This window comes from Athene noctua, chromosome 1 (genome assembly GCF_965140245.1).
Source record: "Athene noctua chromosome 1, bAthNoc1.hap1.1, whole genome shotgun sequence".
In the NCBI taxonomy this organism is placed as follows: domain Eukaryota; kingdom Metazoa; phylum Chordata; class Aves; order Strigiformes; family Strigidae; genus Athene; species Athene noctua.
In genome coordinates this window covers 109,842,995-109,868,705 of record NC_134037.1, presented here as the reverse complement: position 1 = coordinate 109,868,705, position 25,711 = coordinate 109,842,995, and the positions used below count along the sequence as shown (strand labels likewise).

The window sequence follows — 25,711 nt, the reverse complement described above, 5'->3', positions numbered from 1 at the left end:
GACAGTGCAGGGGTCACAGGCAGCCAGCTCTGGCATAGCTTCAGGCCCAGTGTGACAGATCTGTTTATTTAGAGGAACATACTCTGCCCTCTTCCCCAGTGACCTGCTAACAGCTGACAGCTCGCACCAAGACAAAAAAAAAAAAGAATCCAAATACCAGGACAGTTATTTCTGCTACTAGAGCAGCTGCTTGTCCCACCACAACACTCCAATCCCTTGCTATATTCAGCAGAAACGCCTACCCATCTCCACATCCCCCCTCCTGTTTATTGAGGCGTACTTTTCCAGCAGCCCTGTGCAGCACAGATCAGTCCCACAGGAGGAGATGACACCGAACCACTTGCACTGAGATGATTCTGGACTCCTGCCCAAAAGAGCAGCTACAAAACAAGATCCCTCTCTCCTAGCTGACAATCCCTCCCAGACATAAGATCATCAGAAACAGGGCATCTAGGAGTTACACAGCTGGGCTACCTCCCCTTCAGCCACCCTTGCCATTCACCCCCTCCCTGCTGAATGCTGGCACCTGCAAGGCCTACACCAGCCTGGAGAGACTGCAACATCACTGCCAAATTCATGACACAGAATTCTTCCAAGAGGATCCAGGCTGTCCCCAACTCCAGCCCTGCTTTGCACTGCTCAGGGTTTGCCCTTGCACAAAGCATCCCCTGGTCTGCCAGTCACCAGGCAGGCCAAGCGCACTGCACTGAGTGAGGTGAGACCACCACCCCACAGTACCTCATTTCGAATCTCCTGGCTCAGCCCTACAGCTTGATCCAAGGGAAAGCCAGACACCAGCTCTGTGGTCAGAACATGCTTGCTGCACAGCTCATCCACTACTCTTGGTACGTAAAAGAAGGGGTGGTCTTTCAGCAGCTCCCTAGGGGATAGAGAAAGGAGAGGAAAAGGTTAGGAACCCTCCGCAGCACTTTGCACAGCACGCAGACCCTTCACACCCCCTCTCCCCACACGCTGGCTGTGGCTGCCAGGAGCCGTTTTCCTCAGCAGTTACAGTAGGGATCAGGTCACCAGAAACCATGCCAGTGACTTACAGCTGCTGCCGGCTCCTGTGGTCACATCTCCTGCCAGAGCAGAGACATTAGGAGGGCTCCAGGTTGGTACATCAAAGGGCACTGGGCTCCTTTGCTCACCCCACTTCAGGGCCAGACTACACACATGGAAGCAATAGGCCTTTTCCAAGGGGAGAAATGCCACAGGGGCAGTTCTGCAGAGGGACAGGAGGGGCATCCAGCCTCCAGCAGCTATCCCTCATCCTGCTTTTGTGTAAAAACAGTCCCCACTGCCAAGGCAAAACAAGGGAGCAGGCAGTGCTGGTGGTGCTAAATGCTGTAAGAGGGCTGAACTGAAAAACCTCCTAGACCAAAGGATAGGAGCAGCTTACAACAGGCTGCCATAGGAGTACACAGAACAGCACTGCAACCTGGCCTCAAGAGTTAGTGCAGTGCCTTCCCATGGGGTAAAACAGATTCACACTAAAGGAGAGAGGATAGCAGCCACCTGCCTCATCCCCATGCTTCATTATTAGCATCACAGTTCAGCTGACTGAAAGCACACCTAGCTGAGACAATGTGATACTGCTAGTCAACAGCTCAGGCCACTAACACACACCCTTCACCTATTCTGCATCCCAGGGCATGGCATTCATCTCCCTACTGTCCCACAAGTTAAGCAACCTCTCCTGTGTTTCACACACACACACACAAATGGGTGGAATTGAAGCAATGGTGTGAACATACTGGAATTTCCTTGCACAGGCAGCTTCTCTCTGGTAGTCACACTCCAGGGCCAGCTCTCTGCTCAGGACTTCAATCAAATGCTCAGGGAATAAACCTGAAAGTCAAACAGCAGAAAAGAAAGTAGGCTTAGAAAAAAGGAGCCTCTCAGGCTAAGCTTCCCAGAGCTGCAGCTGAGGAGCAACTTGCTATCCAGCCAGCTGAGGCCTCTTGTACTCTTCAGCTCAGAGACCCAAAGTATATTTCCAACTAGATACAGGTTCTGTGGGTAATTCTAGGCCAAGGCTATGCAGCTATTCCTAAAGCAAGGTAGATCCACACTGCTCTTGTACAGTAGGGTTCCATCCTCCCCCGGCTCCCACCCCAAAGCCCAAGCTGTCAGCTCCTGGTATTGGCATGGCTGTGCAGAGACACACACCAAGCAGTGGAAGCACCAAACACCAGCCTGGGCAAAAGCAGCAAAAAAGGCTCCAAACCGTATCTGCCTACAATTGGGAGCAGGCACTGCCAGGCAGAAACAGCCAGCATGACTAAGACAGTGAACTGCAGCAGCATGCAGCCAGGGCCTGAGTTGCCAAGTCTGGTCTTCTCAGTCTTGGAGCTGTAAAACCTATCTACTCCTTGGGTCAGACACGGCCAGGACTGCAGCAGCCTCTGCAGGGCCCTGCCCAGCCACCACAGAGAATGGTCCCGGGTTTGGTCAGCACCCAGCCTGATTTTAAAGCCGTATTTGTACAGTCCCACTAAGATTTACAGCTGCTGCAGGCAGATATCGGGGAAAAAAAAGTAGTAAGTCCTGCATTCCCTGTGGGAAAAGGGACTTATCTGTGTGCTGGGATATTAGGCAAGCTCCACGTCTTAACAGTTCTCCACAACTCTGACTGGGAAGAACAGAGAATGACTGAGAAGAGCAGAGAATGGCAGACATGGAGGACTACAGGATACACGGAGAATGAGTTCTGCTAAATGCACCAGAAAATAACAAGGACAAAGCAAGACTACCTAACCTGCCCACACTTCATGCCTAGAAAGCCATCAAAAGTGAGTATACCCAAACACTTTATACTCTGCCAATAGTCCCATAGGTCCTTCACTATAAAGAGCTACAGGACAAGGGGATATTACTCATGGCCAGGAAGAACCAGCACGAGTGCACTTCCCACCTCACTGAGCGGGTAGTACCAGTGCTTCACTGAGCGGGTAGTACCAGTGCTTCACTGAGCGGGTAGTACCAGTGCTTCACTGAGCGGGTAGTACCAGTGCTTCACTGAGCGGGTAGTACCAGTGCTTCACTGAGCGGGTAGTACCAGTGCTTCACTGAGCGGGTAGTACCAGTGCTTCACTGAGCGGGTAGTACCAGTGCTTCACTGAGCGGGTAGTACCAGTGCTTCACTGAGCGGGTAGTACCAGTGCTTCACTGAGCGGGTAGTACCAGTGCTTCACTGAGCGGGTAGTACCAGTGCTTCACTGAGCGGGTAGTACCAGTGCTTCACTGAGCGGGTAGTACCAGTGCTTCACTGAGCGGGTAGTACCAGTGCTTCACTGAGCGGGTAGTACCAGTGCTTCACTGAGCGGGTAGTACCAGTGCTTCACTGAGCGGGTAGTACCAGTGCTTCACTGAGCGGGTAGTACCAGTGCTTCACTGAGCGGGTAGTACCAGTGCTTCACTGAGCGGGTAGTACCAGTGCTTCACTGAGCGGGTAGTACCAGTGCTTCACTGAGCGGGTAGTACCAGTGCTTCACTGAGCGGGTAGTACCAGTGCTTCACTGAGCGGGTAGTACCAGTGCTTCACTGAGCGGGTAGTACCAGTGCTTCACTGAGCGGGTAGTACCAGTGCTTCACTGAGCGGGTAGTACCAGTGCTTCACTGAGCGGGTAGTACCAGTGCTTCACTGAGCGGGTAGTACCAGTGCTTCACTGAGCGGGTAGTACCAGTGCTTCACTGAGCGGGTAGTACCAGTGCTTCACTGAGCGGGTAGTACCAGTGCTTCACTGAGCGGGTAGTACCAGTGCTTCACTGAGCGGGTAGTACCAGTGCTTCACTGAGCGGGTAGTACCAGTGCTTCACTGAGCGGGTAGTACCAGTGCTTCACTGAGCGGGTAGTACCAGTGCTTCACTGAGCGGGTAGTACCAGTGCTTCACTGAGCGGGTAGTACCAGTGCTTCACTGAGCGGGTAGTACCAGTGCTTCACTGAGCGGGTAGTACCAGTGCTTCACTGAGCGGGTAGTACCAGTGCTTCACTGAGCGGGTAGTACCAGTGCTTCACTGAGCGGGTAGTACCAGTGCTTCACTGAGCGGGTAGTACCAGTGCTTCACTGAGCGGGTAGTACCAGTGCTTCACTGAGCGGGTAGTACCAGTGCTTCACTGAGCGGGTAGTACCAGTGCTTCACTGAGCGGGTAGTACCAGTGCTTCACTGAGCGGGTAGTACCAGTGCTTCACTGAGCGGGTAGTACCAGTGCTTCACTGAGCGGGTAGTACCAGTGCTTCACTGAGCGGGTAGTACCAGTGCTTCACTGAGCGGGTAGTACCAGTGCTTCACTGAGCGGGTAGTACCAGTGCTTCACTGAGCGGGTAGTACCAGTGCTTCACTGAGCGGGTAGTACCAGTGCTTCACTGAGCGGGTAGTACCAGTGCTTCACTGAGCGGGTAGTACCAGTGCTTCACTGAGCGGGTAGTACCAGTGCTTCACTGAGCGGGTAGTACCAGTGCTTCACTGAGCGGGTAGTACCAGTGCTTCACTGAGCGGGTAGTACCAGTGCTTCACTGAGCGGGTAGTACCAGTGCTTCACTGAGCGGGTAGTACCAGTGCTTCACTGAGCGGGTAGTACCAGTGCTTCACTGAGCGGGTAGTACCAGTGCTTCACTGGCATATACCCGAAGGCAGTGGCAGGTCCGCAGCAAGAGTGGGGAGCAGAGCATGGCTCCCCAAGTTGGCCCTGCACCTACTGTCCACATCTACTACCTCTTCTGCTTCCTGCAGAAGATCTGCTCCTGGGCAGACTTGGCAATTCTAAAGTCCTTTTCACTGTTTCCTTTAGGCCGTTTCCTCCCTCCAGTTTATGGAGAGAAGTATGCACTGCGCTGCTTGAAAGGGTTGGCAGAACTCAACGTGTGCCAGCAGGAACACAGGGCCTGCCAAGGCTCTCCATATTTTTACCTTCAGGAAGAATATTGCTCATGCTCAGGACAGTCATCAGGTTGTTAACATCACTGTTGATGCTCTGGGCAACTCCGGGGTACTGTGGGGCAGAATGAGAGAGGGCAGTGTTGAGACTAGATGACCTGGTTGCACAGATTAAGATAAAAATACCTTCCAGCTGAACATCCACTGACCCCCAAAACACAGCCTGGCAATGAACCAGGGCATACCTGAGCCACACACCCCTCCTCTAAAAGCTTAAAGCCAGCATCTAAAATGGGGAAAAGAGACACAGGCTAAGATGCAGCTCCTTGCAACCAGAATGGCCTGTTCACATCCTCCGACAGGGACTCCTCCACGCGTAAAAGGTTCTCAGACACACAAATCTCACAACAGAGATGGCAATCATTTCCCTACCACTGCTGAAAGCACATGCCACTGACAGCCCCAGAGTGTTTCATCCACAGCAGTAGGGCCAGCGGTGAGGCCCCAGCCCAGTTCTGGCAAACAGGGGCTTCTCACCTTGTCTGTTGAGAAGGGAACCAGCCTATATTGCTGTGGAATAAGATGTGTTATGATGCCACAGGGTTAACTTTCCATTGCTTTTACCTTGGCCTAACTTCAGGGAGTACTTTGGACACAAATGGCTTGAGAAGATGACACCCAGTACCCATCAGTACTGTTTCTTAGGTCTCCCCGCTTTACAAAAACCACCAACCAGATGACCAAGTTTGCTCAGTCAGCAAGGGATCTCACTCCTTTGGATTAAAAAAAAATGTTATACAAGGGGTTTTAGCTCCAGAACTCAATTCTGTTAGAAATACCTGCTTGAACTTGCTGACAGCTTTAGTTTGAGTTGGTGAATACCCTCCTGCATTGTCAGACTGCCACCGCTCGACAGTCAGTGACTGCTTGTCACTTAAAACTTCTTTAAACTTTGGGCTGTGGCCAGAAAGGGGCATGTGTACATTCCAGAGAGGGGACTGATCTATGAAGCAGATAGGACACTCACACACAGCCCTAAAACTACAAGCTCTTGCCACCATTATCCCCATGCTGCAGTGATTACTTATGAGACATCTCCTGCTCATCTGGAGTCAAGAGACTGGCTCAAGCTGCAGAACCTTTTCTGTCCCTCCCTTCTGCTTGCACCAGGCAAGATACTGCTGGACTCAAATTTTCACTTGCATTAAAAATATATTTACTGCTAGAGAAGTAAGAAATATTTATGCAGCTCCCCTGCCCTTCTATGGGGCACAGACAAGAGACAAGGCTGGTCTCTAAAGCCCACCTGGATTTTCATGGCAACTTCTTTCCCGTTTTTCAAGCGTGCCAGGTGAACCTGACCAATTGAAGCAGCAGCAAAGGGGCGTTCTTCAAAGGACTCCAGTTTATCCCTCCAGTTGGGGCCAAGATCGTTGTTCAGAGTTTTCTACAAATAAAAAGAAAGCATCAGGGTATGGGAAGCAAAGATTTAAGATTTTCGCTATTGGAAATTATGATCCTCTAAGGTGACTCACACACCCTACAGTAGTTCTGAGTACCTATATCCTGCTTTCTAGATTTGTCCTCCCTCCCTCATCACTGCACACCATTGCAAGGAATGGTCCAGCCAGCAGTGCTCCCCCAGTGCGAAACAGATGCTGATCAGAGCTGTGTGAGGCTTTGTTGCTCTGGCCTAAAGGACAGAGATCTTGAGCACAAACACCACTGCCTTCGCAATACAAAAGTCCCCTTTTTGGTGCCACTTGTTATCTTCCAGAAAATGAGCAAGGAGTTAGATAACTCTCCTCTTTCATTACGCTGCCAAGCTGAACAGAAGCAATCCACACATGCAAGAGTGACTCTCTTTAAGGCAATATTGACAATTAAACATCACAGCCTGCTTTAACAGCTTTTTTGCTACATTGCCAGACTGCCATATTTAAGTTCTGGCTCTGCTCAATGTCTTTCAGAAGACAAGTAGTGCTGGCAATTTCTTCTGCAGCACCCTTCACATCTTAATTTACAGAGGGAAGTAGAGAGAAAGAAAGAACACGTACACTGGGGAAAGCAAACTTTGTTTGCTTCGTTCTGGCTTTTCTTGATATTGGGTTAGATTTAACCAAAAACGTAAGGACAAACTTGCTGTTTATTTTCCATCAGATTAAGGCTTGTAAGTCTGTTTCTAAAGTGGGATGTAAGCACTTTTAGACACTAAATTAACATCCATAAGAAAGGCGAGAAACAGGAAACAGAAGAAGAGGCAACATTCAACAAGACCCTATAGTCATATTTGTATGCAACATCCTGTTCCATCAGCACACTATCGGGACACAAAAACCCCACATTTTTTCCCCCTCTGTTGCTGGCCTTCAGCATTTTGGAGAGAAAAGGCAGCACATAATTGAGATAAGGAACCGGATGTTACCCACAATTGAAAATGTGCAACATTTATTGAAAGAATACTCTTTAAAATCCCCATCCACCTCCCTTACTGGGGTATGTCGCAGGTGAAATTTATTCTCTTATTGTCCCTCTTCCCCTGATAAGCAGGAAGGAGTATTCCTCACCATCATCTGCTTTATTGGCATGAAGTCAGCACTCTGACGGACACGCTCAAAAATCCTCTGGAGATGAGGGTTGATGAAGGCATCATCTGCCAATGGAAAAGCACACAGCAGTCAGTGCAGGCACTGCATTCTCCAGATCTTCAGCACACAAAGAAACATGCACCTGCATTCAGACAAGCCAGGATGTCCTGCCCCCAAGCATACCCCAATGAAGGTTTTGGAAATAATTCTAGTTCAGAAACTCTCCACACCCAGAAGTAGCACCTGAGGCACACCTCCTAATGCATCACACCTTTAAAAATGAGGCAAACAGAAGTCCTGTGCACAAGTAGCAAAATAAAGAGAAAAAGCTAGTCCTTCCTTTTCACTCTTGCAAAAAGCCTGCATATTACCCAAACATCACCTAAACTTCCTGCATCAGAAGAAAGTTTCTGTGCACCCACTCCCAATTACCAAGGGAAAGACAAAGATTGACTACACTAGAAAGCATAGTGCTCCCCGGCTTTGTCCTGCCGCACTGCCAAGAGCAGCAGGCAGCTCTGCACAGCATGGAGGCTTTTGGTGTGATGGCAGGTTGCACAAACCCAAGAGCAGAGCACTCCACACACACTAGCTCTGTCATCCACTAGCCTATCTTCTTGCTGACAGCAGTACAGCATTCAGGTCTAGGAGAGGACACTGTGTCAGGGAGTAGAGTATTGAACTCAGAAATCAAGATTCAGCATCTTGAGGTAAACAACTACCCAAATGCAAATCAACTACAAGTGGGCAGAAGAAAACAGAGCTGAGCCAAAAGTTATTTTAAGAGTCAGAAGGATTTAGCAAGCAAATATTTACACTCATAAGAGGAGGGGGTAGAGGCATCTTGAAAGATTAGTCCTCTCCTTTGAGCAAAGGCTTTGACAACAGCTCAGAGAAAAGCCACCAGTTCTAGCAAACTTTTCATTCCATAAAGGATTATGGAGGAATTAGATTTATCTGCTGCTCTCCAGACACTGAAAAAGTCCAGGCTACCAGCCTTAATCTTGAGAACTCAACCTGCACATGCACTTGTGACATTCAAATAAAAATCTATCATTTATCTGCATGTACAGAAGCATTTACAGCCATAAATCTATCCCAGGAAACAAGAAACACACAGCTACCTTATGAGTACTGTCCTGGGAAACAGGATGAAAAGGAATGGCAAGAAAAAGATACATAATGCAGAGACATGACATTAACACTCACAGCATTGTTTAGAAATTCCCGCCAAAGCCATGAGCAGTATTTAAAAGTACTAACAAAACCCCACTGTGGAATTAAGAGGAGCTCCCATTCTGTCACTGCAAGTCAGAGTTTAACAGGCAAGTAATACTCCTATTCTGATGCTATAACCCTGCAAGACAACTAGACATTGCATTTGCATGTCCATTCCAAATCCTGACAGAAACTTCTGCTCTGTTGTCAGTGGTATATCATTGCCAAGCCTCTGAACATTACAAAAACTGTTCTCAGGAGTATGTGAAAGTATTGGCCACCATGCTGTAAGCATGATAACCTGCACCTCCTAGGATGACTGTGCAGAAAGAGAAGGCACCTCACTAAAATTGACTCCTGCTCCCCAAGAAGCCATTTGTTTCAAGTTACCAGGGTCTGCCACAGTCATTTAAGATCAACTTCTGTTATTTTGCTTATTGCTGACATCCAAAACACTCACAAGGTATTTCAACCTTTAGTCTGAGAAGGGATTTTTAACTGAGGCTGCTTGACCACTACTATTTTGTTCTTGAGAGCAATGTCAAATAGCCAAGAAACCTGCAAGTCCAGGTTAACTGTACAGAAACTCAGCAGCAACGTTAAAAATCAGTCATGCTGCAGAGGCAACTCTGATAAAACAAGGCTTACAACATGCTGATGAACAAGGTTTATACATCTTTGTGGCAAACTGATGAGACCTTACCGGAAGAAAACACAAAGCAAGAGTCAAGGCAGGGCACTCAACTGACAAACGCAGCTGCCTTTCCAACATCTTCCAGAGCACACACACCAGAACATAGGATGATTTTGGGCCCTTGACATCCTTTCTGTGCATGACCTTCAGGGATGTGGGTCCCTAACAAATCCACTGACTCCCAGAAGCAGACACCAGGGTTTTTAAGGACACTGCTTTGTAACTTCTGGATGGTTTAGCTCACAGGTGGTCAGCTGGACCTGGACAAGTCAACACAGAGCCCCTGTGCTCAATTAGTACACATCCCTGTTAATAGAAGCAGCCAATGCAAAAACTCACCACACCACAGAGAAGCCCATGAAGTGGCAGAAACTGCATGAAACCCACCTGTCCAACCCAAGAACCCGATACTCCACACTGTTGAAAGTGTCTATTATTCCACCACGACTGTCCCTCAGCAAGGTTACCAGGGCCTGTGTTCTCGCCAGGCATTGCAGCAGTCCATGCACTCAACACAGGAGTCAAATGAGGGCTGGGCAGCACCACTGAGGTTGCTAAAGTCCTGTATGTTCTTGATACCCAAGTGAAGTCAATTGGCAAGTGTTTAACATGCTGGCCAGAGCTCAGTAACATTAGGAGACATTAGGCAAGTGACAAAGACACAGAACACTTCTGCTCCTCAGAGCTGGCCTTTCACAGCTATTCCCTCTTCACTCACATCCAAGCCTGGAGCAGCTGGGACCAGGCTCTGGGCACCGGGCACATATCAGGTGCAACTCAATAGTGTCTGAGAATTTTAAATTAATTCCCACCTATGGCAAACAAGTTAACTTCTGAGCTGATTCCCCGACATGGCTCACTCACCCCACACACTGGCCACAAAGCAAGGAGCACAAGAGCTCCTCCTGGATCTGCGCTGTGAACCATTAGTCTTTGGCATCTGGCAGTTTCAAGGGGGTGAGAAAGCAGCATATGGGTTGCAGCCTTTACAGAGCAGCTGCTGCCTCCTACCTAGCTTTGTTCATGTTGCCATCAGCCTGGCATGCACCTAAAACAAGTGATTAGCAAGTGAAGAACGATGAAATGCCACAGTTGGGGCTCTCTGGAACAGGGAGCTGGTCTTGCTTTATTGGCTAGCCCAAGTTATTTAATACAACACTAGATCATCGGTCAACACCTACAAAAATTTAAGTAGAAGCACAAGCCAAGAAAGCCGAGTACTTCAAACACTCAGACACTGACTCTGTTTCAGTGACATCTTGAAAGCTGTTTCCAGACAAGTGTAACAGCTATTTTTGGCTGGTTCTTTCCTTCCCTATCAAGTTGGGCAGGAAGGCAAAGTGGACAGGTCCAGATAAGGTTTGAATTCAGGACACCTGCTGTCTTCCAGGAGTAACCTAACAGTTCAGTGCAGACACTGATGTCACTCATGCCTTCACCTGTGATCACTGACTTTAGAGCCTGATGGATTAACTACCAGTCTGAAGTATCTTCAAGATAAAAAACGGTGTTTTATACCTGATAATACTATCAGCTGTACTGGCCTTTCCAGCAAAGCTTCCGTGTCAACAAAGCATGTAAGCCACGAACAGGGTGCTATAATGGGAGAGGGCTGCAGATACAACCTCAACCACTTTTGGTGAGCAAAGAACAGGATCATGTTCTTGTTGTCCTCATTCCTAGCAGGACAACTGCGTGCAGAGTGAAATACAGCTCTGCTTCACAACAACTGCTTTTAACACATGCATTAAAATTGACAGTGTCACCTTATTTTCAACCAATTCCAGCTGTGTGCCTGACAACAGGGAGATTGGGGAAATGGTGGTATATAGTGCACAAATCTAGTTATTTCATACTGTGATTAGACTGAATGAATCAAACATAAGTGCTCTCACATGAGAAAGTCACTAGTCTAGTCTCTCCACATTCACTTGACACTGATTCTAGAGAGCTGAACATGTATCAAAAGAAATCAAATGCCTCACCTAGCAGCACTAAGGAGGATAGCTGAGGACCTATATTACCACTTACCTTGAATGCTTAACATCTGTCCCAGCTTCAGTGCTGCTCCCCGGACCTTGCACAAGGTTCTCACGATTCTTTCTGCATTGGCCTCTGACAGGAATGGGCTAGAATCCATCACCGCTTTCTTTCCTGAGGGCAAGGAGAGAAAGCATATGGATAAAGAACACCCTCATCGCAGCAAGCTCACTTCATCATATTAGCCCACATTCAACAGGAGACTTTTCTTCCCCAGAGAAATCAAACTAGGACTACACAGTGCCTTCACTGAAGTTGTACATGTCTTATGACAACTTTGACATTGCTGGCTTGAGGGCCAACAGCAGCAAGTAACAGCTTCTATGAATGTCTGTGCCGCTATGCAAACTGTCCAGGATCCTGGGCAGATGTTGATGCTTGAACTCACTGTACCAGCTAGCTCAGCCTAGAACACTACATAAAGGTCTCTCAAGTCCCACACTGTAGGCTGCAGCACAGCACTAGCCCCAGAAGAGCAGCAGGGCTGAGCCACAGTGAGGGGGAATCGTCAAAGGCCTTGACAGCACACTGGCACAGACTGAGAACATGCTAGCACTTCTTAATGTGGAAGCAGGGATTCACACCAAACCTCTTTTCTCATACCAAATAATTGTTGCCCAAAACACATATGTTCATGTACACACATGCTGCTGTGCAATTGCACATCAGTGTGTGCATTAGAAATCTGTAGAAAGCAGGCACAGCTTTCACATCTTCAAGTCCACAGCAACTTTCTTTTCTAATCAAACCAAATAGCATAACCCCAAGACACCATGGCTGCATACAGCATTTCAAAAAAAGCAGCAGATTGCAAATCCATGATGAGGGTTAATTAAATCCAGGGCAGCTGCAGATAGTCCTCACAGAAGCAGCCCAGAAGGCACACTCATCTGTGATACCATGCCCTTCTTGGACAGTTGTGCCGGAGGAAAAATTAATTCCTGTTGTCAAGATTGCCAAACTTTTTCCCCTTTGTATCCTCATGCATGCATGGTGTTCCTTGCCATGTTCTTACGAGTGGCTTGCTACTGAGAAAGATGCTGCCCTTAGAACCTCTCGATTTAACTAGTCGCTTGTTCTGACTTCACACGGGAGACTGTGCAGGGAGGAGGCCAAATCCTTCTGTCCTTACTACCATCAGCAGTCATGCAAACAGCTTGCACAGAACAAGGCCCAAAATACACACTCACGTATTTTTGTCCCCAAGAACAGATAAAGCCTGATGTCGGACAGGCTCACTAAGTGGTCATTGCAGCCATCTACATGCCAGTGCCACAGTTCTGAGTATGCAATGGGGGTTTTATGGGGCATAAGAAGCACTTCCCCTCCAGGTTTTTCATTGTTTTTTGCTTGATTGTTTTGATTGTTTGTTATTTTGTTTTTTTAAGGGAGAGGGAAGGAGACCGTGATTCCATTTTGTGGTCCCTTTGGGAGATGCAACCCAAAACTTTCTCCAGTGCAATGCCCAGTAGAGCAGGGACAGAAAGGGCAGGCAGGCACCCGCCAACCACTTCTCTTGGGGCTGCAGATCTGCTTCTAGTGATGCAGAGCCAAGCAGGAGGAAGGTCAAGTCTTACAGCCAGGCTGCAGGATCCACAGCTAGTATGCTCATCTTGAAGCTACTTTTTTTTCCAACACTTCAGACAAAAGGATACTAAGCACAGAACAGCTGAAGCCCCTATATACAACAAGCAGGGCCCGAAAAGGCACAGGAGCTGTAACAGCCCTGAAGATCTCAGGCAGATGGAAATTACTGGTGTGTCATATACACCGCTGCAAGAGATCATCTCACTCTCAAGAAGGTATACAGAGGAAGCTTAGACTGGCCAGAGGACAGGAAAAAGAAAAGTCAGACTGAAGTAGCTGCTGCCTAAACTCTGGTAGCTCACACAACTTGGTACCACTTTCTTTAGGTGCTAAGCATGTTACTGATCTGACAGGCACCCTTCAGACCCTGCAAACAGCTAGCTGGCTTACAAAGCTTTCCCTAGAGAAGTGACACTGCCAAACTCTCCACTGGCAGTGCACAGAGGTATCAGGCCCTGTCCTCCAGACCCCTCTATCTTTCCTTTACCTGTTGTGTGGGATTACAAGATAGCACTGCATGTGAGACATCTATCTGTACAAATCCCTGTCCTAAGTAAAGAATGCACATGAAAAAAAGAGGCATAAACACACCAGGAGGGAGTACACAGGACAACTATCCTGCTCTCAAGAGCAAGGTGCAGAGAAGCAGTAGGGGCCCAGAAGTCACCATCTGCATCACACAGCAATCCTCAGAGTACATTTTGCTCTGGATCTTAAATGTAAGGAGTCTGAGAAACTGAATAGGTAGAGCTCTCCAGGGTAGAAGGATTTCCCACTTGAAAAGCTGGCTCTGGAGAGCAGAGTGCTGGGAGCCATCTAACAGAGCTCTTGCTCTCAACAATCCTGTATCAACCGTCCCATCAGGAAAACTGTGTCCTTAGCAATGATGAGACAAATAATCCCTCAAATAAGCTCCATCAAACACACAGGAGCTAGGGAAAGTACAAGTCAAAGCCTTACCTTCCTTCATACCACCTGCACACAAAAACATTCTGCAGCAGGACAAAGGAGTTAGTTAATGATTAAAGTCACCTCCAGAAGCCAATGAACCCTGACAATTTTTAAAGAGTCTTATCAGAGCAAGAGCCAAACACGGGCACTCCTCATCCTCTTCTCCTGGCATGCTTCTCACTGAAGTCAACCCCACAGGGGCACTACCTGATCACTAGGCAGCCCAACAACACGTGAGCAGCTGCTGTTGCCTGTTTACACTATTAAAAGTGGGCATGAACAAGAAAGAAAGCAAGAGTCAAAAGCAGAATTATGTAAGTGGGCAAGAGGAGAGAAAACAGACATAGGCTTCCAAGGCTAGGTGGAAAGGGAGATAAAACCCAGCACAAGTTTATGTCGAAATATGCCAATTTGCAGTAAGTTATTTTTCCCAAAAACAGCAGGTACCTTTTGATTCTACAAACTATTTCCTCCCCACCTTAAGATCACAGAGCTTTTTGTGTGTGGGTTTTTTTACCTACATCAGGGAAAGAAAAACAGGGAAATACAAGTCACATCTAAACAAGCTGTGGCAACAAGCAGACCTCAGAAATGAAGGTTCCTGCACCCATGGTGCCTGGAGCCTGTCAGCGCTTCCACAGCAGAGCTCCTCAGGAGTGCTTCACCCATGTTTTCCATTCCAAACCCAGAACCAGCATGAACCCTTCCAAATCTGTGTGCATCTCACAACTATATCACTGCTTTTCCACTTCCTTTGCTACTGTCAAATGGAGAACTAGCCACTGGACTTTGTGTATATTTGGTTTTAGGACCACCTCACACACAAACTTTGGGGCAAAGGAACAGTCAAGAACATAGACTGAGCACTTCAGACTGGCAACTCAAGGAGACTGCATTATTCCTTTTCAAGAGAAAACAACTTTACATTCAAACCTAGGCGGGCTGCCAACCCCAGCCTGGCTTTTGCACAGTGCCTAGTAGAACGGCCTGGTACAGGTCATTAATAAGTTACAAAGTTGACCTTGAACCAAGAATCTCTTTACTAGTAATAACAGCTATTTATCTGGGCACTCTTTCATATTTATTCCTGGAAATTTATTCTGCCCTCCCATACCCACCCCGTGTCAGCCTTGCACTTTAGATACACACTTAAAATACTGAGCCTGCCATCAAAGTCACTAGTGACTGAGGAGATTACTTTTAATTAGCTACATCAGCCTAATGAGAAAATTCCCACTGGAAATCAAGTACAGCCATCCTCTTTTTTTAAAAAATAAGATGAGCAAACCACTTAAAGAACGTAGAGGGCAGCATTAGACTCTCAAGCCCTTAAAAAACCCCAACCAAACAAAAAAACCCACAACCACCAAACCCGGCACCTACTCACAGAAATTTGGCAGTGGAAAGAATTTGTGTCCAGGACATTGGACTTGGATGGAGAAGGGAAAAATTCACAAACACTTGCACCAGACTTCTTTGTTCTAGGATAAATCTCTTTAGTGAATTGTTTATGGAAATAGAGACAATCCGAGGCAGTGAGAGAAGAGCCCTGTGGCTACTAAACAAGGATGGGAAAATTGAACAGGAAAAGACAGATCAGCACTAGCGCAGTTGCCAGAGAACATGCAGTAGAGTATTTGTGGTCCTTCCATTTAATAATACTAATGGAAAGAAGTACAAGCCATGCTACTAGGATCACTTGTAGCTCAGGAGTTTCTAGCCCCATTTTAAAAGCGTGAAGACACTTTCATTCGTACTGACTAGAGAAGAGGAGGATAACTAAGAGAAGGCTCTTTCTCATTACTTCTGGATGTTAGAGTATGAAATTCTTAGTCATGCCTTTAGGCATATACACATCCTACTTGTTTAAGTTTGAAGTGCCAAGCTACTATTAATATTGCAGCAGTGGGGAGAGAAGAGACATCCTCTAACAGCTTCCAGAGAACAGGACAATATGTCATTCTCAACAGGTCTTAGCCTGAGCTTATGGTGCTGGCAGCCAGAAAACTTGGACACAAATGCCTCAAGCTGAAATCATGAAAAGGGTGCACAGGTGTTTTTAAAGAAATGTAGAGGTACCTACATCAAGAGACTTCCCCCAGGAACAGCTAAGGCTGGTACTGCCAGAAGAACAGTAAGATGATGGAATCTTGGACTCAAAACTGCGTACATATCCTCTGCAATGCATTTCTGCAGGGGCAGAGCCCATGGAGAGAGTTCTCATCCATGCAGCCTTACCCACCACTGTAAAAAATCCTGTGGAAAACACATCCAAGGACATTAGCTAGAGGCTATAGCTGAGTCACCTGGAGACTTTCCTATGTCCTTGGCCTGAGATGCTCCAAGAGAGTATGAGGGCTGAAACACAGAGACGCTACTTGTGCGTCACCTCAATACTTGCAGCTCTTGGCCCATTCTCAATCCCACTACCCTTCTCCTTTACAGCATCACCACTGCTCCAAGCTTTTATCTAAGCAGACTTGACAGCAAGAGAGGAAACAAGAATGAAAGCAAGACAGTTAAAAGTCAGGTGATTTTCCAACTCTCTTGTCTAACATTGAAGTCAGCAGCCCTCAGTGCCTTATTCTTTAATCAAGGTTTGTTCAAGAAAATTACTCTTGCCAAAGCATGACTCAGGCTGCAGAGCAGACTTCTGGCACCAAGTTATAGTTACAGGGGAATAATCATTCCTTAGCAAGAAAAAAAAGAAAAAAAAAAAGAGTCTGAAGGTGCAATTGCTCTATTGCAAGGAAAAAGCATCTGTTGCCCTCTAAAGAATCCTTTCTCATGCTGTGAGGAAGAGAAACAAAGCTCACGTTATTCCTTCAAATTTCATAGCTCTGCAAGCTTATGTTTTTACTTTGGGGTGTGCCCAATTAGAAAATAATCTGGCAAGCAAAGAAATACCAACAGTTGTGCAATTCCTCCTCTATTAAAAGCAAAGCAAATAATCAACTTCCAACAGGTATGAAAAACCTGTCAAACATCACAAGCGCTGAAAGCAAAAGAGTTCAAGGATTCTCTACAGGATGGGCCACGTTTGCCTGAATGCATGCTTTTAAATCACAGCATAGAAACCCACCCAGCCTCAAACACCTTGGCTCATGAAGAGAAACAACAGCTCTTTGCCAGGGATTCTTTTTCACTGCTGGGCTGCTCTGCATTGCCTAGCTGTACAGGGAATACAAAGATACAAGGATTAACAAGCAGTGTCCAGGGTGGCACACAACCCTTCCCTTGACCCTGTCCCCCACACCCAGGGAATGTGTTTCATCTGCTGGGATGCTGGATTTTGGCTTGGGGGCTGATTAAATTGTGGTGCTTTTTGTTTGGATGGGGTTTTTTGTGGTTGGTTAGTTTGTTTGTTTTAAATCTACCACCACCATCACCAAATCTCTTCACTTTTATCCACTCCAGTACCTCCTGGAATAGAGGTTCACACTTTCTCAGTTTCCATCCCCCTCCTACCCCCAAAGACGACCAGGGGAAGACACAAGCTGGCCTCAATAGTAGAGTACTACTGGCCACAGAGTAAAATTACAAGGACCCAGCAGTTGTCATTATCTCAAAGCAACACTTCTGAAATAGAAACAATTTTTAACTCTAGCTGCAAATCCTTAGCCCTTTTGTCAGATCTCTCCAATTACTGGAAATAATCTAAACACACAAACATACTAGCCAAACCAGAGAGAACAGATGAAGACCAAAGAGCCTGTAACAGAAAACTTTACATTTTATAGTATCCCACCAAAGCTTTTAATGAACTAGAAACAAGTGAATGGAGCTGTGAGCTTTAGAGTAATCTCACGTTTTATAGGAAAGAATGTCATGTCCTTTCTATACCCTAAAACATTTACCTGCACACAACCATTCAATATCACCTATCTGACCAACTTAGAAGAAAGCCACTATGACATGGCCAGGTACAACTTAGGGACATTTTACCTCCAACTTCAAACAAGCTGGGAAGAAAACAACATTGGGTCAATTTGCACAGTGTAGTCTTTTGACCCACTATGAGAATCCTTCAGAAGACCAAAAAAAAAAATACTGGAAATAAAAAATTGACATTTAATATGTAATAAAGTGCTCTGTCTCTCCCTGAAGAGAGAAGCTATCCTTCGAGTTCCTACTAGGCAGAACATCCTTAAATTTCAAAGACTGCAATCGTTAACAACTAAGTTTTCAGACATAAGGGTTCACCTACAGTTTCTGTACCGATAGAACTACCTGGCTGCACTGAACAGTTTAAAAAAAAACTTGTTAGACCAAGACAATCCAAGAGCAGGCACAGGTATAGTATTCAAATTCATGGGTAGCTATGGCAAAGTAAGCTGTAGGAATTTTGTTGCCATAAACTTGTTCTCTTGCATATACTTCTGACTTCTGTCAAAATAGTGAGGTTGTGGTGTACTTAAGTGGAAAGAGTCCGGAGGTGGAGAAGGATTATGTTAAAAATAGAAAACTACCCACATCCCCCTGTTGTTCTGCCTGCCTCACTGTCCCAGCTTTCAAAATAATAAAATCTTGTAAATGCAGGTAAACTGTCAGGGAAAGAAGATTTAAAATAAAAAGAATGAGAATGTAGAAAGGGCTTACCATTGCGTTCCTCAGGTCTAAGGCTCTTTTTTGCAACTTCTGCCAATGCCCCAATGCCAAGACCAACAGCCAGTCCTTTAAATAAGAAAAAGACCCATCAAATTTAAAAAAAACCTTCTGAGCCACATAACAGGGGCATTTTTGTAATTAACCTTAAGCCACACAGTCAAATGCACAGCAGCAAAACAGCTTTATTAGAACATCCTGACTTTTGCAATGGAGTCATCTTCAAGTTTGACTGTTTTCCCCTGTACTTGAGCTCAGCATGCCAGCCAGGTATCATAGGCTAGGCCAGTCTGGGATGTCCGGATCTTAGAAATCACATCAACAAGTGCTACTCAGAGCTCTGTGCTCTGGCTGAGGTCCTGCTGCAGACTCAAACTCTGGCATTTAGAAGAAGGGAGGAAGGAAGCTCATACAGTACAATTCTCAGGAAAGAAAGGAATCCTCCTCGTCCCTCACTGTGCCGCCACAGCAGGGGGAAGCAAAACTGTATTTAGATGAAGTCACTGCCAGTAGAGTTTAAGGCTCTGTGACCCTATTGCTTAAGCATTCAGGTGTATTTGTGCTCATTAACTGTCTTGGATTTCCACGTGCTCATTGACTGTAAGGAACAGAAACATGTTTTTCCAGAGGCCCACCTTATCCAATCAGTGTTGTAACCTGCAATTCCAAGGAGCTGTGCTGAGGAGTAACCTCGCACAACAACAATAAAACCGTGAGACCAAACACCAGCACTCCATATGCACTATTACCCTTGCAAGCAGTGAATTCTAGGGCGTTGTCTCACAGCCACAGATTAAGCTGCAACTACAAAAGAAGCATTATCTGCCTCCACTAAACTGACCGAAGCCACAGAAGGTTAAATTGAAACACAGATCTAATCATGCAGTAATCCATACTACCAAAGGTCTGACTTCCCAATTTCAAAATATTTGTTTTTCTGGATAACAAATGAAGTGGGCAGCCAGAACAGCTGGTGCTCCCTCACGGCTCCTCAGCAATGGTTCACCCTGCCATGCCTGACTTCCACACCACTAGCAGTACTGGGTGTGCATGTTTTCCAAGCACCTGAAGCCCTCCTTGAGGCACTACTGGACAGCTTCCCAGGTAGGATAACCGGGGGACACAGTCAGTACAGTGAAGTAAGTATAGCTGACCAGCACATTACATTTTGCACATGTGTGTGGGAAGAAATGCATGCACACGTTTTGTAGTCTCAAGCGAGGAAGTAAGGGCACAAACAAGTTAAACCTCATCTTGCATTGAGTTTTTCCTCTCTCCCACCAGGTAATTACAACCCCACCTGTACCAATAAAATTTCAAACTTGCACAGCATGTCTACTTCAGAAACAGCTCCATCTGCAATCTTGCAGACTACGTGCACTGGGCCAAAGAATCCAGCATAAGGTGAAGCACAGGACACATCAGTGACATTACAAGGCCTTCTCAAAGACTGTTTCCAGGGGTCCTCTGGTGCCATTTTACTATCAGACCACCCTTCATTCTCCATTGCCCATGATGGTTTAAAAGCATATGACAATACAGAAATCTACATTCAGAAAATATATCACTTTCACAGGCTGCTATGATTTTAATATTATAATACTTAGATTTAAAAGCTGTGAGATAATTTTGGGCAGTTTTGTTTTGTTGGGGGGTTTTGTGGTTTATTTGCTTTGCCTTTTTTTTTTTTTTATTTTCAGTATTTTCTAGAAGTTTTCCTCTGGAGGCACAGCACTGAAATGCCAAATATAAGCTTAAGGAAGTCTGCTGTTACTAACTTGTGCAGACCCTTCAATAGGGCCAAGCCATGCATGACCACTGAGCAAGTCTTGCACCAGCAATCCAGAGATTTTATTAGCTGAACAAAGTGAGAACAACATTCTTAGACTCCACAGGAAAGAAGCAAATACAGCATAAACAGTATCTATTAAAATGCTGATATACAATCATCTCCAATGAGATCTCACATGCAAGACAGCAATTTGGAGCAGAAAGCATCAAGAGTCAGACAAAAAGCCAGGATAGATAACTCATCAACAAAATCTGATTTCCTACACTGAACACCACTCAGAGCACTTCTGTTGGCCTTGATCCCACTTTCACCACCTCCAAAACAATGTTCCCCATCAGAAATCAGCTTGTTCATTGTCAGAGCTAGACTGAACTGGGCTGGCAATAATTGGTTCCAAATTAAATACATTGCATTTCCTTCTAAAGGCTCTATGTTCACTACTGAGATTTACTGCCTGCACTTAAAGTAAAACTTATCTGAAATTTCTAATCGCTTCATCATTAAGACGCAAACCACTTCAAAGGCAAACAGAAGACTAGGAACCAGATTCTACTTTGTCTTCCAAAAGCTGGAGAAGTTCTAGCATGCTCTGAGCAGCTTGTGGTTTGCATCAGTGTAGGCAAGATCAGATTCTAAATTAACATGTATCATACCTCCCCTCTTATGGATATGCACAGTGGAGCATTGGAACCAAACTATGCTGTAGACTGCACTAGAAATAGAGCTTCTCTTACAATAGGTGCTCTTAAGAATTTCCTCACTGTTCCAGTCTGTCCAATTTGCTAGAAAATTAACTCCAATCATCAGTCAACAACTGTTTCAAACTAAAGACAGGCATAAATGAGTTTACAGTTAAACAGCTGATTCTTGGTTTAAAGATCTGAAGTTTAAATGAAAACTTGAAGCATCTTCAAACTATAATCACTGTGCAGCAGGATATTTAGGTCAGGGCATTACACAAAAATGCAATGCAGCATTCTAACTTCAAGTCTTCAGTAACTACCTGAAAACTTATGCAGCCCTGCTCTAAATGTGGTAGCAGGAGGGTAGGTAATACTCTTGAGACTGTACAGGGTCATGTGCATCTTGGGTGTTTGCTGCTTCTTAGCAGTCAAGCCTGCAAAAATTGAAGTCAGTTGTATATGGAACCTTCTATCACTAAGAAACAGATAACAATTCGAAGTTGTATTTCTCAAAGCAATGCCAAAACTTGTTCTTTTCCATAAATATCCAGGGCTTAGAAAAAGCTGCCACTTTTCCAAACTCTCAGTTGCTCACTTCATTCCTTTGTTCTTACCAAGTTATTATCAGAAGAACTATGAAATTAAGGAATTACATAATAGCCTAAATTCCTCATGGCTATAACTACATGCACTAACATCAATACCAGGGACTGGTCTGACCCTGAACTTCAGGAATGTATTACCTTCTCCTTTACCAACTTGAATTTCATTCACTGTGGCATTCAGAGCCCACACAGCTCATAACAAAAAACAGTGTGGAAAACTTCACCCTTCACCTTACAAACCAGATGAACACTCTAGTGGTCAAAAAGCAAGTACTTGACTTGAGGAGGGTTCAATGCCACAACACTCATTTCATTAAATGCCACCAGATTTGTTTTCCAGGCCTCTTTTATACACCCACCTACCTGAAAGGCTGTCATGTAGGCACATATTATTTGAACACAAATAATGCTGTGTACTGGGTCTGGCTGAGCTAGGAGCTAATTTTCTTCACAGCAGCCTGTATCATGCTGTATGTTGGATTTGTGACTGAAAGTGTTGATAACATACTGATGTTTTAGCTGTTGCTGGACAGTGTTTGCATAGTGTCAAGGCTTTTTTTTTTTTATCCACACTGCCCCAGCAATGAGTAGGCTGGGTGTGGACAAGAGCCTGGGACAGGACACAGCCAGAACAGCTGATCCAGATCAACCAAAGGGATAACCATACCATATAACATTGTGTTCAGCAGTAACAGCTTGGAGAAAGGAGGATGAAGGGGGGGATGTCTGGGGTTACAGTGTTTGGCTTCCCAAGAAACTGCTACAGATGCCAAGGCCCTGCTTCCCAGGCAAAGGCTGGACGTCCGCCTGTCAATAGGGAGTAGTGAATGAGTTCTTCTTGCTGCTTTGCCTGCACAGGAAGCCTTACTTCACTTGCTAAACTGTCTTTATCTCAACCCCCAAGTTTTCTCACTTTTGCTCTTCCTATTTCATCCTGCTGTGGGAGGAAACAAGTGAGCAGCTGCATGGGTCTTAGCTGCCAGCCAATGCTAACTTGCCACAGGCTGCCAGCCATTCACCTGTTACCAGGAACAGGTCATCCCTTCACAGAACATGCACAGCTGTAGAAAAGCACTCCCCTCCTCTGGGCCGCTAGTCTACTGACCTTGCACAAGTCACTCCTGTCGTCCTTCATTTTCCTCGTCTGCAACATAAGTATTTCCTTCAAGATCAATCATTTTGGGACAATTTTCAGCATCACTGAACGGCCATGGTTCAGCACCTCAGAAAATAACATCCCCAAGCACCTTGAGAAAGTCACACTCCTGCATTTTGCACTTTATGCAGACAGATTATTTCAGGCCTGGAAAATGCCACTTGGTTTTATACAAGCAGAGTGCCTCTTCAGACATTTTCCAGGCATCTCCAGCCCCCTTTATGCGTCAAACCAAGCCCATCAAGAGATGATCTGTAATCAGTTTTGTTCAGGAAGAATCCTCTTGCTCAGCAACTGACACAACAAAACAAACAGGAGACCGAATGGGCTGTTATCACTCTGCTCAGCCTGCCAAGCACAGGAGGGGGTGAGACCCTTCCCTGGAGCAGCTCGTGCCCCGGTTTCAGTCACATCAACTCCCACAAGCACCACACAGAACACGTTGCAAGCTGCAGACAGTTGTGCATCAGTTTCCACTAGCTTTTGGAGCATTAAATGCTCACCAGAAGCCACCCTCACTTGTTACTCTCATGACAATCTGAATCCTGTAGTTGTCAGTCCTTTACACCCTTGAACAACATACCTCCAGAGTTGTTTTTTTTAATTCAAAATTGCTACACTCAGATCTAGACTTCCCTCCAAGGTTCCTGAATTTTCTTTATTGCAAAAGGATTATACCATTAAACAAACTTACAGATCAGGAATATGATTAAGGGAGACAGAAACTGCTTGGAAAAGTCAAATGATGTGAGGAAGGGAAAATGGAAATAAAGAAAAGATCAAGAACTGTGTGGGTGGAACTGATGACCCATGAGGCTACAAAACAAGCATGGAACAAAAAACCTGCAGAAAAATCTGTTTTACCAATTCCAATCCTGAGAAGAAAAAATAAACAAGTAAAAATCAAAGATGATATTTAGTACTATAAATACACCTACGAGCAGTCACTCCAGTTGCTGCAAGAAGCATACAAAAATACATATAAAAGGACAAAGAAGTTCAGTAGAGGATCTTGTGATCATTACAGAGAAACATTAGCTCAGTATTATGTGCAAGCATTGGAGAAAATGATATTCAATCTTCCCAGTAAAACGTTTTTGCTTCCAGAAGAGTTAAACAGCCAGGCGAACTCTGCAGTGCAAGTATTTCTGCCTCCTTTTACTAATTCATCCATCGCCCACCAGAGTGCTCTGACACCACAGTTCAGAGATCAACGTTCCCTACAACATCAGGGGGACAACAAAAAACATGCAAAGACAAGAGGAGCAATTATTCAAGTGTGAATGAGATCATGCCAATAGCATGGAAATTCAGCTATCTGAACCCCAGGAATAGTTACATGAACTCTACTTTTGACGTAGTCAACATCTTTCCATCTTCTCCAAGTCTAAAATGATGTTCTAACATGGAAATAAAGAAAATGCTGGGGTTTTATTCCACCAGGAAGAGCCAGAGTCAAATGCTAGTTTGACTGGTGTGGAGATGGTAAAAGAAGAATCCACTTCAACTATTATATTTCCTCACAATGATTTCCTGAGGTCTTCAAATGAAGATGGCACCCCAAAGCACACAAACAAACGATACACAAAAAGCTTGCTTGCTCTAAGCTACCCTCCCTCACTGATATGGAACAGCCTCCTGCCTTTCATTATTTTCAAGACAATGCAAAGAGGCAGCTAGTAGAGAAGGAAATAATCACCCCTCCAACCTTGCTGGGAAGCAAGGACAGAGCTGGGTCACTGCTATTCCACAGGTTAACAGTGACATCCACTGTAAAAGGGCTCCTTCCAGCTGTTAACCATCATGCCATAGCAGCAGCAGGTGCTTCCAAAAAACAAATAATGTAATTGGAGACTCATTAAATCATCCTACACCTTGTTTCTGAGTTCCACTGGAAAGGCAAGACATGAGAAAATGCACGACAGAACACACATTGTGCAGGCACAGGGAACTTCCAACACTGAGCTTTAAAACAGTTTACTTTAAGCTTATCTTGCCTTTAAAAAAAAAACCCCACAAATTAATTTGGGTTGGATCTTAGGAAAGCAAAAAATCGGTTCTCATCTCAGTTGGAAACTGTTTTCTATGCCCTCATGAGACTCCCTTAATCAGCCTCAGTCTTCAGCTTGCAGATATTTTTAAAAATTGTACACACTGCCTCTTGCATCACTCTTAAGACTAATACCCAAAAAGGACTGACAGTGAGGACAGTAAGTAGCCAGGAGAGGCACACAAGTACTATCTTTCCCTGCTCACAATCTAAGAGGAAAAGAGTCAACCATAAGTCAAAGCTCACTAACAACTTCAGAGGAATCAAAAATGTGTAAAAGTGAATGGTACACCATAGCTTCTGCCATCAGCTAATGTTTCCCGATTTAAGCATTTAAAATGCTTCATAAAGATGCAATTTGAAAAGAACATTTCTCATCAGATAAGAGCCAGCCAGGAAAAGCCACACTAGAATTAGCTGATAGAGTTTCACAATTGCACTGGCTCTCTCAAGGCCACGTGCAGGTCAGAAAAAACACTCTGAACTTGGAGCAAATAGGAAGCAGAGGCTGCTCCTCACTATAAACGGAGACCCTCCTTCCATGCAGTTCTAGAGGCTCATTTAAAGCTTGTATCAGTCTCGATCAAGATCTGACCATCAAGTGTTAAGTTAGCCCTCCTCATGTGGGACTGCCCACACTACTTCAGACTCACCACACAGTCAAAAACTTTCTTCAAGCATTACCCAGCCTACCAAAATATTACCAAAGTATTTCTTAAACTGAAAAAACCCTACCTGTAGGCCACATTTGTTGTTTTTTAGCCAGTGTACTGACAGTACTATTTCTTGCTGTTGCAAGGAAAAATTCAGAGGGAGAGACTGCAGAGACCAGAGAACCAGAAGACCATTTTTGAAACACA

General features: G+C 45.4%; 1 protein-coding gene across 2 annotated transcripts in view; it reads right to left on the bottom strand.

Moving 5' to 3' along the window:
* The window catches only part of COQ8A (coenzyme Q8A), a 49,204-nt gene that overhangs the window by 4,752 nt on the left and 18,741 nt on the right, over positions 1-25,711 (bottom strand). For both annotated transcript variants that reach the window (XM_074897325.1, XM_074897326.1), the window contains exons 5-11: positions 18,560-18,634; positions 11,414-11,536; positions 7,450-7,535; positions 6,189-6,329; positions 4,916-4,997; positions 1,758-1,851; positions 739-880 (exon numbers count right to left, since the gene is read on the bottom strand). In XM_074897325.1, coding sequence (XP_074753426.1) covers positions 739-880; positions 1,758-1,851; positions 4,916-4,997; positions 6,189-6,329; positions 7,450-7,535; positions 11,414-11,536; positions 18,560-18,634 — 743 coding nt within the window. The remainder of the gene's footprint in view (positions 1-738; positions 881-1,757; positions 1,852-4,915; positions 4,998-6,188; positions 6,330-7,449; positions 7,536-11,413; positions 11,537-18,559; positions 18,635-25,711) is intronic.